Below are 14,877 nucleotides of genomic sequence, written 5' to 3'. Positions count from 1 at the left end.
AATGTTGGTCCTCCTTCGACAACAAGGAGTCAATGTAATTCCTTACCTGGGCGATCGCCTGATAACAGCGAAGTCCAGGGAAAGGTTGGTACAGAACATTGCACTCTCCCTGACAGTACTTCAACAACACGGGGGGTAATTCCACGTTGATCGCAGCAGGAAATTTTTTAGCAGTTGGGCAAAACCATGTGCAGTGCAGGGGGGCAGATATAACATATGCAGAGAGAGATAGATTTGGGTGTGGCGAGTTCAATCTGCAATCTAAATTGCAGTGTAAAAATAAAGCAGCCAGTATTTACCCTGCACAGAAACAAAATAACCCACCCAAATCTAACTCTCTCTGCAAATGTTATATCTGCCCCCCCTGCAGTGCACATGGTTTTGCCCAACTGCTAAAAAATTTCCTACTGCGATCAACTTGGAATTACCCCACGGTTGGGACCTACGACAAGATCGTCCTTTCTGGGGATGATACTGGACACTGGGGTGCAGAGGGTATTTCTTCCAGTAGAAAAGGCTCTGGAAATCCAGAGAATGGTCAAACAAATTCTGAAACCAACAAGAGTGTTGACTCATCAATGCATTCGGTTGTTGGGAAAGATGAAAGCGGCCTACGAGGCCATACAGTTTGGCCGATTCCATGCCAGAGTATTCCAGTGGGACCTGTTGGACAAGTGGTCCGGATCCCATCTACACATGCATCAGAGGATAATCCTGTCATCCAAAAGCCAGAATTTCGCTCCTGTGGTGGCTACACAGTTCTCACCTATTAGAGGGACGCAGGTTCGGGATTCAAGACTGGGTCCTAGTAACCACGGATGCAAGTCTCCGAGGCTGGGGAGTAGTCACACAGGGGGAAAGCTTCCAAGGAAGATGGTCAAGTAAAGAAACTTGTCTTCTCATAAACGTTTTGGAGTTGAGAGCCATTTACAACGGCCTTCTACAAGCGGGGCATCTTCTTCAAGATCAACCCGTACAGATCCAGTCGGACAATGTAACAGCAGTCGCGCACATAAACCGTCAGGGCGGAACGAAAAGCATTTTCATTCCGGGAGTGGACAACTGGGAAGCAGACTTCCTCAGTAGACACGATCTCCATTCCGGAGAATGGAACCTCCACCAAGAAGTCTTCGCAGTGGTGACAAGTCTTTGGGGGGCTCCTCAAGTAGACATGATGACATCTCGTCTCAACAAGAAGCTTCAGAGATATTGTTCCAGGTCAAGAGACCCTCAAGCAATAGCAGTGGATGCACTAGTGACCCAGTGGGTGTTTCGGTCGGTATATGTCTTCCCTCCACTTCCACTTATACCGAAAGTTCTCAAGAGAGGGTTTGGTATCCAGATCTTTAGGAGTTGCTCAAAGAAGATACTCGGCCTCTTCCTCTTCGCGAGGACCTGCTGCAGCAGGGGCCGTGCGTGTATCGAGACTTGCCGCGGCTACGTTTGGCGGCATGGCTGTTGAGCGCCGGATCCTAGCCCGAAAGGGTATTCCCAAAGAAGTCATTCCCACTCTTATTCAGGCCAGGAAAGGAGTAACGTCTAGACATTATCACCGTATTTGGAGAAAATATGTGTCTTGGTGTTAAACCAAGAAGGCTCAAACGGAAGAGTTTCAGTTAGGACGTTTTCTCCATTTTCTTCAGGCGGGTGTGGATGCTGGTCTACGATTGGGTTCAATCAAGGTCCAGATTTCGGCCTTGACCATTTTCTTTCAGAAACAATTGGCCTCTCTTCCAGAAGTTCAGACGTTCGTGAAAGGGGTTCTTCACATCCAACCTCCATTTGTGCCTCCTACGGCACCGTGGGATCTTAACGTGGTATTGCAGTTCCTTCAATCAGATTGGTTTGAACCTCTCCAGGAGGTAGAGTTGAAGTTTCTCACTTGGAAAGTGGTCATGCTGTTGGCCTTGGCATCCGCAAGGAGGGTGTCTGAGTTAGAGGCCTTGTCTCACAAGAGCCCTTACTTGATATTCCATGAAGATAGAGCTGAGCTAAGAACTCATCAGCAATTTCTTCCAAGGGTGGTTTCTTCTTTCCATGTAATTCTTTCCATGTAAACCAACCTATTGTGGTGCCCGTGGCTACTGACACCTTCGCTGCTTCAAAGTCTCTGGATGTGGTCAGAGCTTTGAGAATTTATGTCGCAAGAACGGCTCGGATACGGAAAACAGAGGCTCTGTTTGTCCTGTATGTTCCCAACAAGATTGGGTGTCCTGCTCCTAAGCAGACTATTGCGCGCTGGTTCAGAGGTACGATTCAGGACGCTCATTCCACGGCAGGATTGACTACCCATTCTACTAGAAAGGTGGACTCATCCTGGGCGGCTGCCCGGGAGGTCTCGGCATTACAATTTTGCCAAGCAGCTACTTGGTCAGGGACAAACACGTTTGCTAAATTCTACAAGTTTGACACCTTGGCCGATGAGGACCTAAAAGTTGGTCAATCGGTTCTGCAGGGACAGCCGCACTCTCCCGCCCGTACTGGAGCTTTGTTATAACCCCATGGTACTGAAGTGGACCCCAGCATCCTCTAGGACGTATGAGAAAATAGGATTTTAATACCTACCGGTAAATCCTTTTCTCCTAGTCCGTAGAGGATACTGGGCACCCAGCCCAGTGCGTACTTTACATGCAGTTGTTAATTTGTTAAAAAAGTTTTCAGCAAGTTTGCTGTATTGTTCATGCCTGTTGGCATGTGTTTTTGTTGTATGCCATGTTGTGCGGCATGGTTGAAGTGTGAGCTGGTATGCATCTCACCATTAACTTAAAAGTAAATCCTTTTCTCGAAATGTCCGTCTCCCTGGGCACTGTTCCTATACTGAGGTCTGGAGGAGGGGCATAGAGCCAGTTCACACTCTGAAAAAGTCTTAAAGTGCCCTTGGCTCCTGCGGAACCGTCTATACCCCATGGTACTGAAGTGGACCCCAGCATCCTCTACGGACTAGGAGAAAAGGATTTACCGGTAGGTATTAAAATCCTGTTTTTTTTCAGTCCAACTTTGTACCAAACATAACAGTTGCTGTTAGTAGCTATGGACACTCTGAGCAGAGAAGGCGGATAATCGCTGTGTTCCATGTTTCATCGTCCCACAGTGAGCTCCAGATGTATTTATTTAGCTTTAAGGACTTTGGGGGAGATGTACTAAGCCTTGGAGAGTGATAAAGTGGAGAGAGATAAAGTACCAGCCAATCAGCTGCTAACTGCCATCTTACAGGCTGTGTTTGAAAAATGACAGAAGCTGATTGGTTGGTTGGTGGTATACTGCAGACATCAGATGACCCTGGGGTCACAGTGCGGGAAGCCGGCTATTAGATGACCTGAGGCACTGAGGAGCTCATTGGGACACCGATCTCTGAACTGGGGTGGGTGAGTAAATGTTACATTTTCCTTTTTTTTTTTTTTTCCTTCGGTAATTATCTTGTTGTCTTATTAGACCCACATGACCGATCACTGGTGCAGGCTCCCGACTCTTCTCTGCGTGTCAGCCGTGAACTGGAGGATACTGTGGATAACGCTGTCTCAGTATAGCATTATTATCACAGGGCTACCGCTGGTATTTTTTCACATATTTATTTTTTAAGTAAATTTTGCCAGATTGCATTTCCCATTACAAGTATGGGAAATGTGATCTACTTACTAAACCAGTGTGAATTAAACAGAGCTGTGAGGGTTCGGAATTACACGGATCTCACAACGGCATCTTATTATCTCTCAGATGTAACATGATTTGGATAGCCAATAAGAAAGATATGGATAATTTTTTGGCGTTAACAACCATGTAAATCCGAACTCGCACATCTCTAGAATTAAAGGGTTTGGAGTCATTTTTCACAAATACTGCTCCAAAAACCCTTTAATGTATTTCAGTGACACTAAAATAATGTGAATATGGTGTCACCCTTTTGCACATTATTTTAGTAAAAATGATATTAATAAATATGCCCCTTTTACCTCTCCACTTTATCACTCTCCAAGGCTTAGTACATCTGCCCCTTTGTCTTGTACAGGAAGCAGTCACTGTAGAAGCTGGCAGGGGTTTAGCCTTTGGCCCCTGGCCTGCTTCAGCTGCCACGTGGTATTCTCTTGTTGCTTTGGTGATAGGAATTATTCCAGCATAGAGTGACTGCAGTCGGCCATACGGAGTTATTTAAAGTTCCCTTTAGAACAAATTGAGCTATGAATTTTGAACTGAATTTGATACCACAGCCATGATCCTGGTATCTCCACGGCTATGCAGTAAGCATTCTGGTTATATCTAAAATGTCTAAAGCATTGGGTAAACAAGAGACGAGTAAATGATAATTTACATTTATGGTACTCGGACCCCATTAAATACTCAGACACCATTAAATACTGACATTGATGGGTTTGCAAATGTCGCTACCATCACCCACACTGTGCCTATTTCTGCTGCCTTGTTTATCCAAAATGTCTCTCTCTATTTGCCATTGTGGTACAGTCCATCTAGCCATGGTATAGTTGTAAGGTAAATGCATTAAAAATCATTGATAATACTGGTGGCCCCAGCAGGGCTGGCAACAGAATTCTTGGGGCTCGGTACACTCATATTTTTGCCCCCCTCCCCCTCCATCGCTCCCTGGTAGGTATAAACTAGTCATAGGCCATCCCCCTCTCCATTCTCCAGACATTTTCCCGGCAATTCTCCAAAGCCATCCCCCTTCATCTCTCTGGCTTTAGCCTTATCCTAATCTTCGGCTCCACCCTCATTCCAATCTATACATCTCCGCCTCCAGCCCTATCTCCTTCTTCAGATCCAGCTTTATCCCTGTCTCTGGCTACAGCCTCATTTCCACATCTAGCTTTATCACTATATGTGGCTTTAGCCTCATTTCCCTTTGTACCTCTTGCTTCAGCAGTGCACCCACCATGTCTCTCAGGAACCAGCCCCACTTACCTTCCGTCTTCTACTGCTCCTCTGCAATTCATCTGCATGACTCATGATGTTATGATGCTGCACTGATAAAAAACAAAACAAAAACATATTTATACAGCTGCCGCGCTCCCAGTCCCTCTTCACGCTGCAGCCATCGGGTTCCCAATCCCTCTTCACGTTGCAGCCATCGGGTTCCCAATCCCTCTTCATGTTGCGGCCGACTGGCTCCCAGTCCCTCTTCATGTTGCGGCAGACGGGCACCCAGTCCCTCTTAGTGCTATGGCTGCCGAGCTCCAAGTCCCTCTTCATGCTTCAGCCACCAGGTTCACAGTCCAGCTTAATGCCTAGGTCCTGCAGTGTTCACTGTATCGGCACAGGCAGGGCCAGCTGCAGTGGCCAGAACCTAGACTGGTCTCTGCAGTCTCTTCAGTGGCTGGGGCCCCTCAGAGTGTAGGGGCCTGGAATAATTGTACCCCTCTGTCGCCGGGCATGGGCCCCAGTGATTATTGATCAGTATGACAACAGTTGGTAAAATGCTTTGTTGGTCTCACATAAGTGACTGCATTTAGAACTTGTCCACTTATTCAGTAATTTATCTTATTCCGGAATATCCACCCTACATAACCCAGGAACCTATTTATCATAGAGGTTATCTGAGCTAGTGTTATAGAAACTCTGGGTGTACACAGAGTAAGATATGCTACAGGACACAGGAGACCTGCTGAACCTCATCAACGCCGGACCCCAGATCATTAACTTTTGGGATGAAGCATGACGACCTGTAAACAATGCATTCTCGTTAATGATTTTCCTTGAACTCCCCCAGCAGCTCCCTGGGCAAATGATATAGTGCAATACACATAAGATATATCTTAAGATCTGGGAGTGGCTACATCCAGGAGCATGCTATCGTTGACGATAATAATAATAATTTTATTTATATAGCGCTCTTTTTCCAATAGGACTCAAGGCGCTTAACAGATACATAGCATAATATAGTACAGAAAATAATGAAGTACATTTTCATAAAATACAGAAGCATGAAGATACTAAAAGGGACACTATGGAAATGCTAGAGTAAACAGGAAAGTCTTGAGTCTACTTTTGAAGGATTCTATAGTTGGGGCCTCTCGCACTGTGCGGGGAAGTGAGGTCCATAGAGTCGGAGCCGCATGACTAAAAGCTCGATCCCCAGATGAATTACGGTAGATTCTAGTTACTGCTAAAAGTCCTTCATCTACAGATCGCAGTAATCGAGTGGGGCAGTATGGGGTCAGAAGCTGTTTCAGGTACCTTGGGCCTTGGTCATGTAATGCTTTGAAACTCAGTAAGCCAATCTTGAAGATGATTCGCCATCTTACAGGCATCCAGTGAAGGGAGTAGAGGATGGGTGTTATGTGGCTAGAACGGGGCTGGTTGGTTAACAGCCTGGCAGCTGTGTTTTGCACCAGCTGTAAGCGTTGCAATTCTTTTGCTGGTAGACCAAGGTAGAGGGCATTACAGTAGTCTAATCGAGATGATAAAAATGCATGTATGACTTTTGGCATATCATCTGATTGAATTAAGTGCTTGATTCTGGCTATGTTCCTCAGGTGAAAGAATGAGGATTTGATTGTGGCAGATATCTGATGTTTAAGTGTCAAGCCACCATCCAGGACAACGCCAAGATTCCGCACACGATCACTGGTCTGTAATTCTGAATCCCCGAGTGTAAGTCCAGTTGGTTGGCTATGCTGCAGTCTTGTCCTTTGATGTTGCGGTCGTATCATAAGGAACTCTGTTTTATCCGGGTTCAGTCGCAGCCAACTGGCGCTCATCCACTCCTGTAGTTCAGCTAGACAGCCATTTAGGGTTGCTATTGGGCTATCAGTGCCCGGAGCAAAGGACAAGTACAGTTGTGTATCATCTGCATAGCAGTGGTAGACCAGGCCATGGCGCCTGATTATTTTGCCCAATGGGAGCATGTATACTGCAAAAAGCATGGGGGATAGTATAGAACCTTGTGGGACACCACATGGCAATGGCACTGGTGGTGATGAGTATAATCCAGATGATACTCTCTGTGACCTGCCTGTGAGAAATGATTTGAACCAGCTTAGGACTGTGCCATCCAGACCACAGAAATGTATCAGTCGCTCAATCAGAAGCCCATGGTCCACGGTATCAAATGCTGCCGAGAGATCCAGAAGGATTAATACTGAACAGTCACCTCTGTCTTTTGCCATCAGAAGATCATTTAACACACACACCAGGGCTGTTTCAGTGCTATGTCTTCTCCTGAATCCTGATTGAAATGGATCATAAATATCATGGGTTGTCAGGCGGGTTTCCAGTTGATTTGCAACCACTTTCTCAATAACCTTTCCTAGGAAAGGAAGGTTTGATACCGGTCTGTAGTTGGTCATGCAGTCGGGATCTAAATTAGGTTTTTTAAGAAGCGGTCTAACAATTGCTTCCTTTAGGGGTCCAGGAAAAATGCCTATCTGCAAAGAGCATTGAACAATTTTTGCAAAGACAGGACCAATTATATCCATACAACTTATTAGAAGCTTGGTTGAGGCTGGGTCCAGATCACAGGTGCTGGGACGCAAAATCCTCAGATAGACTCAGAACTTCCGTGCGGCAGGGAAGGTCAAAAGCTCCGACCAACGACCAGCGGGACCGCGCATTGTGATCATCATCGTTCACAGACACTGAATGATCTCCACTATTATAAATGATTTGTAGTTCCAATCCGTCGGTAATGGCCAAATCGCTCCTGATATTGTCTAGTGCAGACCTGTCCAAACTGCGGCCCTCCAGCTGCTGTGAAACTACATATCCCAGCATGCCCTAACACAGTTTTGCTGTCAGTGAATGCTAAAGCTGTGTCAGGGCATGCTGGGATGTGTAGTTTCTCAACAGCTGGAGGGCCGCAGTTTGGACATGCATGATCTAGTGTATTGGCACCTTTAAATGGCATCTCCTTGTTCGGGTGGAATTATGTTTTAAGATCTGGGGGTATATTTACTAACTGGTAGTTTATGAAAGCCCTTTAGTTCCTCTTTCAAGTTTACTTTTTTATATCACTATATTGAATGAAAAATTGTGGTCTAGTTTTCTTGTGCTAAAATAAATATCCCCATATAAGATGATATATAAATGAATGTACTGTACAATAACTAGAAATTACCTAATTTTCCAGGTTTCCCCGATGCCTGTGCTAGACCTCGATTAACGCAGACTACGTTGGATAAGTACATTCCATACAAAGGATGGAAGCGATACTTCTCTGAAGGTACAGCGCGCAGCGTGTGACAGATGTGCAAGCAATGACTCACTCACTAATCTTATGATGAAGGATGGATGGCATTTGTGCTGCCTAGATTCCCTTTTATTTCCACTATGCAATCCATCACCCTTTGTCTATATTCCTTCTCTGTGTTTCATTAAATACCATTTACAGAGAAGCATTTTTCAATTTGTCCTCCTATTTACTGGTGTCAGAAGTCAGGGAATAACCACATCTCTGCGTAAAACATAAAAAATAAATCTGATGCCGGTCAAAAGGGAAAAGCTTCTATGGCAGGAAAAGGTTCCATTTACTACAGTGCCTATTTATATGTGGCACACATCTATATCTTGTAGTAATGATCTGGAAGCTCAAGTGTGCTGTGTGCAGATGAATACCGATGGGCTGATTAGGTTAGGTGGTTCAGTGTACTGGCCCTCATTCCGAGTTGTTCGCTCGCTAGCCGCTTTTCGTAGCAGTACACACGCTAAGCCGCCGCCCTCTGGGAGTGTATCTTAGCTTAGCAAAATTGCGAACGAAAGATTCGCAATATTGCGAAAAGACTTCTCTGTGCAGTTTCTGAGTAGCTCGAGACTTACTCTTCCAGTGCGATCCGTTCAGTGCTTGTCGTTCCTGGTTTGACGTCACAAACACACCCAGCGTTCGGCCAGACACTCCTCCGTTTCTCCAGCCACTCCCGCGTTTTTCCCAGAAACTGCAGCGTTTTTTCACACACTCCCATAAAACGGACAGTTTCCGCCCAGAAACACCCACTTCCTGTCAATCACACTCCGATCACCAGAACGAAGAAAAAACCTCGTAATGCCGTGAGTAAAATACCAAACTTCTTAGCAAATTTACTTGGCGCAGTCGCAGTGCGAACATTGCGCATGCGCAATTAGCGGAAAATCGCTGCGATGCGAAAAAAAATTACCGAGCGAACAACTCGGAATGAGGCCCACTGTCTCTTGGGATTGTCATATGTGGACAAATGTGTAAATATTCAGAATTCCAACTGTATAGAAGTAAAAATAACAGCGCAATACAATGTGCAGGTTTTACCAAAGAAATGAACCCGTGTGAGAATAGAGAATACATGATCATATTTATTACCATAACAATGCAGGTAGGAAATACCCATGTACTATACATATATCTCCATAAATGGGTAATAATATCCATAGCCATCTGGGTAATGGGTAATAATATCCATTCCCACCTCTAAGGATTGTACACATGGAACTAGTAACAAACCATCTTTATTAGTTCATATAGAGGAATTTTATTATCAGACATGTCTGACCTTTATTACAAAGCCACTCGGCTCTATGGACTCTTAATACAAGACATTGGGGTATATTCAATTAGGGTCGAATCCGTTCCGACATGCATTTGTTGGAATGGATCCGACAACCCCTGTTCATTTTCATCTCAATTCGACTTTTAAAAAGTCGAATTGAGATGAGGGACCCAGAGGAGGAGAGGGGGGGAGCTGCGGGGAGACCAGCGGTGATAGCCGCGGGCAGACGGAGGAGAGCAGCGTTACAGCATCGTTACAGTAGCGCTGCAGAAGGATGTCTCACAGCCGCCCGACCTCATGGCAGTGTCCACCCGGCTCCAGCAAGCGTGACCTCACTTGCTGGAGCTGGGTGGACGCTGCCGTGAGCGGCGCGGCTGTGAGACATCCTACTGCAGCGCTGTGCTGTAGCGCTTCTCTCCCCTGTATGCCCGTGGCTTTCCCCCATCTCCCTGCGGCTCCCCCCCCCCCCCTCTCCTCTGGGTCCCACATCTCAGTCCGACATTTCTCTGACGTCCTAGTGGATGCTGGGACTCCGTCAGGACCATGGGGAATAGCGGCTCCGCAGGAGACAGGGCACAAAATTTAAAAGTTTGACCACTAGGTGGTGTGTACTGGCTCCTCCCCCTATGACCCTCCTCCAAGCCTCAGTTAGGTTTTTGTGCCCGTCCGAGCAGGGTGCAATCTAGGTGGCTCTCCTAAAGAGCTGCTTAGAAAAAGTTTGTTAGGTTTTTTATTTTCAGTGAGTCCTGCTGGCAACAGGCTCACTGCAACGAGGGACTTAGGGGAGAAGAAGTGAACTCACCTGCGTGCAGGATGGATTTGCTTCTTAGGCTACTAGCTCCAGAGGGACGATCAGGGGCTGTACGCCTGGATGGGTCACCGGAGCCGCGCCGCCGACCCCCTTGCAGATGCCGAATAGAGAAGAGGTCCAGAAACCGGCGGCAGAAGACGTCTCAGTCTTCATGAGGTAGCGCACAGCACTGCAGCTGTGCGCCATTGCTCTCCGCACACTTCACACCAGCGGTCACTGATGGTGCAGGGCGCTGGGGGGGGCGCCCTGGGCAGCAATGTAATATACCTATTCTGGCTAAAATATATCACATATAGCCCCTGGGGCTATATGGATGTATTTAACCCCTGCCAGGTTCCAAAAAAACCGGGAGAAGAAGCCCGCCGAAAAGGGGGCGGGGCCTATTCTCCTCAGCACACAGCGCCATTTTCCTGCCCAGCTCCGCTGCGAGGAAGGCTCCCAGGACTCTCCCCTGCACTGCACTACAGAAACAGGGTAAAAACAGAGAGGGGGGGCACTTATTGGCGATATTTATAATATTTGAGCTGCTATAAAGGGAACACACTTATTAAGGTTGTCCCTATATATATTTATAGCGCTTGGGTGTGTGCTGGCAAACTCTCCCTCTGTCTCCCCAAAGGGCTAGTGGGGTCCTGTCTTCTATCAGAGCATTCCCTGTGTGTCTGCTGTGTGTCGGTATGTGTGTGTCGACATGTATGAGGACGATGTTGGCGTGGAGGCGGAGCAATTGCCTGTAATGGTGATGTCACCCCCTAGGGAGTCGACACCAGAATGGATGGCTTTGTTTATGGAATTACGGGATAGTGTCAGCACGCTACAAAAGTCGGTTGACGACATGAGACAGCCGGCAAACCAGTTAGTACCTGTCCAGGCGTCTCAGACACCGTCAGGGGCTGTAAAACGCCCTTTACCTCAGTCGGTCGACACAGACCCAGACACTGACACTGAATCCAGTGTCGACGGTGAAGAAACAAACGTATTTTCCAGTAGGGCCACACGTTATATGATCACGGCAATGAAGGAGGCTTTGCATATCTCTGATACTGCAAGTACCACAAAAAGGGGTATTATGTGGGGTGTGAAAAAACTACCGATAGTTTTTCCTGAATCAGAGGAACTGAATGAAGTGTGTGATGAAGCGTGGGTTACCCCAGATAGAAAACTGCTAATTTCAAAGAAGTTATTGGCATTATACCCTTTCCCGCCAGAGGTTAGGGCGCGCTGGGAAACACCTCCTAGGGTGGATAAGGCGCTCACATGCTTATCAAAGCAAGTGGCGTTACCGTCTCCTGATACGGCCGCCCTCAAGGATCCAGCTGATAGGAGGCTGGAGAATACATTAAAAAGTATATACACACATACGGGTGTTATACTGAGACCAGCAATCGCCTCAGCCTGGATGTGCAGTGCTGGCGTGGCTTGGTCGAAGTCACTGTCTGAAAATATTGATACCCTGGATAGGGACAGTATTTTACTGACTATAGAGCAGTTAAAGGATGCATTTCTTTATATGCGAGATGCACAGAGAGATATTTGCACTCTGGCATCAAGAGTAAGTGCGATGTCCATATCTGCCAGAAGAAGTTTATGGACGCGCCAGTGGTCAGGTGATGCGGATTCCAAACGACATATGGAAGTATAAGGGGGAGGAATTATTTGGGGTCGGTCTATCGGATCTGGTGGCCACGGCAACGGCCGGAAAATCCACCTTTTTACCCCAGGTCACCTCCCAGCAGAAAAAGCCGCAGGCTTTTCAGCCGCAGTCCTTTCGTTCCTATAAGAACAAACGAGCAAAAGGACATTCCTATTTGCCCCGAGGCAAAGGAAAGGGTAAGAGACTGCAACAAGCAGCTCCTTCCCAGGAGCAGAAGCCCTCCCCGGCTTCTACAAAGGCGTCAGCATGACGCTGGGACCTTACAAGCAGACTCAGGGGCGGTGGGGGGTCGCCTCAAACGTTTCAGCGCACAGTGGGCTCACTCGCAGGTGGACCCCTGGATCCTGCAGGTAGTATCTCAGGGTTACAGGTTGGAATTCGAGAAGTCCCCTCCTCGCCGTTTCCTAAAGTCTGCTTTGCCAACGTCTCCCTCCGACAGGGCGACGGTATTGGAGGCCATTCACAAGCTGTATTCTCAGCAGGTGATAGTCAAGGTACCCCTCCTACAACAGGGACAGGGGTATTACTCCACGCTATTTGTGGTACCGAAGCCGGACGGCTCGGTAAGACCGATTCTAAATCTAAAATCTCTGAACCTGTACATACAAAAATTCAAGTTCAAGATGGAGTCACTCAGAGCAGTGATAGCGAATCTGGAAGAAGGGGATTTTATGGTGTCCTTGGACATCAAGGATGCTTACCTCCATGTCCCAATTTGCCCTTCACACCAAGGGTATCTCAGGTTCGTGGTACAAAACTGGTCATTATCAGTTTCAGACGCTGCCGTTTGGATTGTCCACGGCACCCCGGGTCTTTACCAAGGTAATGGCCGAAATGATGATCCTTCTTCGAAGAGAAGGCGTCTTAATTATCCCTTACTTGGACGATCTCCTGATAAGGGCAAGATCCAGAGAACAGCTGGAGGTCAGAGTAGCACTAACCCAAGTAGTGCTCCAACAACACGGGTGGATTCTGAATTTTCCAAAATCCCAACTGATCCCGACGACACGTCTGTTGTTCCTAGGGATGATTCTGGACACTGTTCAGAAAAAGGTATTTCTTCCGGAGGAGAAAGCCAGGGAGTTATCCGATCTAGTCAGGAACCTCCTAAAACCAGGAAAAGTATCTGTGCATCAATGCACAAGAGTCCTGGGAAAAATGGTAGCTTCTTACGAAGCGATTCCATTCGGCAGATTCCATGCACGAACTTTTCAGTGGGATCTGCTGGACAAATGGTCCGGATCGCATCTGCAGATGCATCAGCGGATAAAATTGTCCACAAGGACAAGAGTGTCTCTGCTATGGTGGTTGCAGAGTGCTCATCTGTTAGAGGGCCGCAGAGTCGGCATACAGAACTGGGTCCTAGTGACCACGGATGCCAGCCTGAGAGGCTGGGGAGCGGTCACACAGGGAAGAAACTTCCAGGGCGTGTGGTCAAGCCTGGAGACGTCTCTTCACATAAATATACTGGAGCTAAGAGCAATCTACAATGCTCTAAGCCTGGCAAAACCTCTGCTTCAGGGTCAGCCGGTGTTGATTCAGTCGGACAACATCACGGCAGTCGCCCACGTAAACAGACAGGGCGGCACAAGAAGCAGGAGGGCAATGGCAGAAGCTGCAAGGATTCTCCGCTGGGCAGAAAATCATGTGTTAGCACTGTCAGCAGTGTTCATTCCGGGAGTGGACAACTGGGAAGCAGACTTCCTCAGCAGACACGATCTGCACCCGGGAGAGTGGGGACTTCATCCAGAAGTCTTCCACATGATTGTGGTCCATTGGGAAAGACCAATGGTGGACATGATGGCGTCCCGCCTCAACAAAAAACTGGACAGGTATTGCGCCAGGTCAAGAGACCCTCAGGCAATAGCTGTAGACGCTCTGGTAACACCATGGGTGTACCAGTCAGTGTATGTGTTTCCTCCTCTGCCTCTCATACCAAAAGTACTGAGAATTATACGGCAAAGGGGAGTAAGAACGATACTCGTGGCTCCGGATTGGCCAAGAAGAACTTGGTACCCGGAACTTCAGGAGATGCTCACGGAAGATCCGTGGCCTCTACCTCTAAGACGGGACCTGCTTCAGCAGGGAACGTGTCTATTCCAAGACTTACCGCGGCTGCGTTTGACGGCATGGCGGTTGAACGCCGAATCCTAAGGGAAAAAGGCATTCCGGAAGAGGTCATCCCTACCCTGGTAAAAGCCAGGAAGGAGGTGACTGCACAACATTATCACCGCATTTGGAGAAAATATGTTGCGTGGTGTGAGGCCAGGAAGGCCCCGACGGAGGAATTTCAACTGGGTCGATTCCTACATTTCCTGCAAACAGGATTGTCTATGGGCCTCAAATTAGGGTCCATTAAGGTTCAAATTTCGGCCCTGTCGATTTTCTTCCAAAAAGAATTGGCTTCAGTTCCTGAAGTCCAGACTTTTGTAAAAGGAGTACTACATATACAGCCCCCGGTTGTGCCCCCAGTGGCACCGTGGGATCTTAATGTAGTTTTGGATTTTCTCAAATCCCATTGGTTTGAGCCACTCAAATCGGTGGATTTGAAATATCTTACATGGAAAGTAACCATGCTACTGGCCCTGGCTTCAGCCAGGAGAGTGTCAGAATTGGCGGCTTTATCGTATAAAAGCCCATATCTGATTTTCCATTCGGACAGGGCAGAACTGCGGACGCGTCCTCACTTTCTGCCTAAGGTGGTTTCAGCGTTTCACCTGAACCAGCCTATTGTGGTGCCTGCGGCTACTAGCGATTTGGAGGATTCCAAGTTGCTGGACGTTGTCAGAGCATTGAAATCTGTCAAGGCCCATTCCACAAGGAAGGTGGGCTCATCTTGGGCGGCTGCCCGAGGGGTCTCGGCATTACAACTCTGCCGAGCAGCTACGTGGTCAGGGGAGAACACGTTTGTAAAATTCTACAAATTTGATACCCTGGCTAAGGAGGAC

The 14,877-nt window shown here is 47.5% G+C and overlaps 1 protein-coding gene across 4 annotated transcripts in view; it reads left to right on the top strand.

The window, feature by feature from the left end:
* Positions 1 to 14,877, top strand: part of MCM8 (minichromosome maintenance 8 homologous recombination repair factor) — a 182,585-nt gene that overhangs the window by 8,608 nt on the left and 159,100 nt on the right. For all 4 annotated transcript variants that reach the window (XM_063918595.1, XM_063918592.1, XM_063918593.1 and 1 more), the window contains exon 3: positions 8,078 to 8,170. In XM_063918595.1, the coding sequence (XP_063774665.1) occupies positions 8,078 to 8,170 (93 nt within the window). The remainder of the gene's footprint in view (positions 1 to 8,077; positions 8,171 to 14,877) is intronic.

This window comes from Pseudophryne corroboree, chromosome 4 (assembly GCF_028390025.1).
Source record: "Pseudophryne corroboree isolate aPseCor3 chromosome 4, aPseCor3.hap2, whole genome shotgun sequence".
NCBI lineage: Eukaryota > Metazoa > Chordata > Amphibia > Anura > Myobatrachidae > Pseudophryne > Pseudophryne corroboree.
Note: the sequence above shows the minus strand (reverse complement) of the source record. Positions and strands in the feature narration are given on the sequence as shown.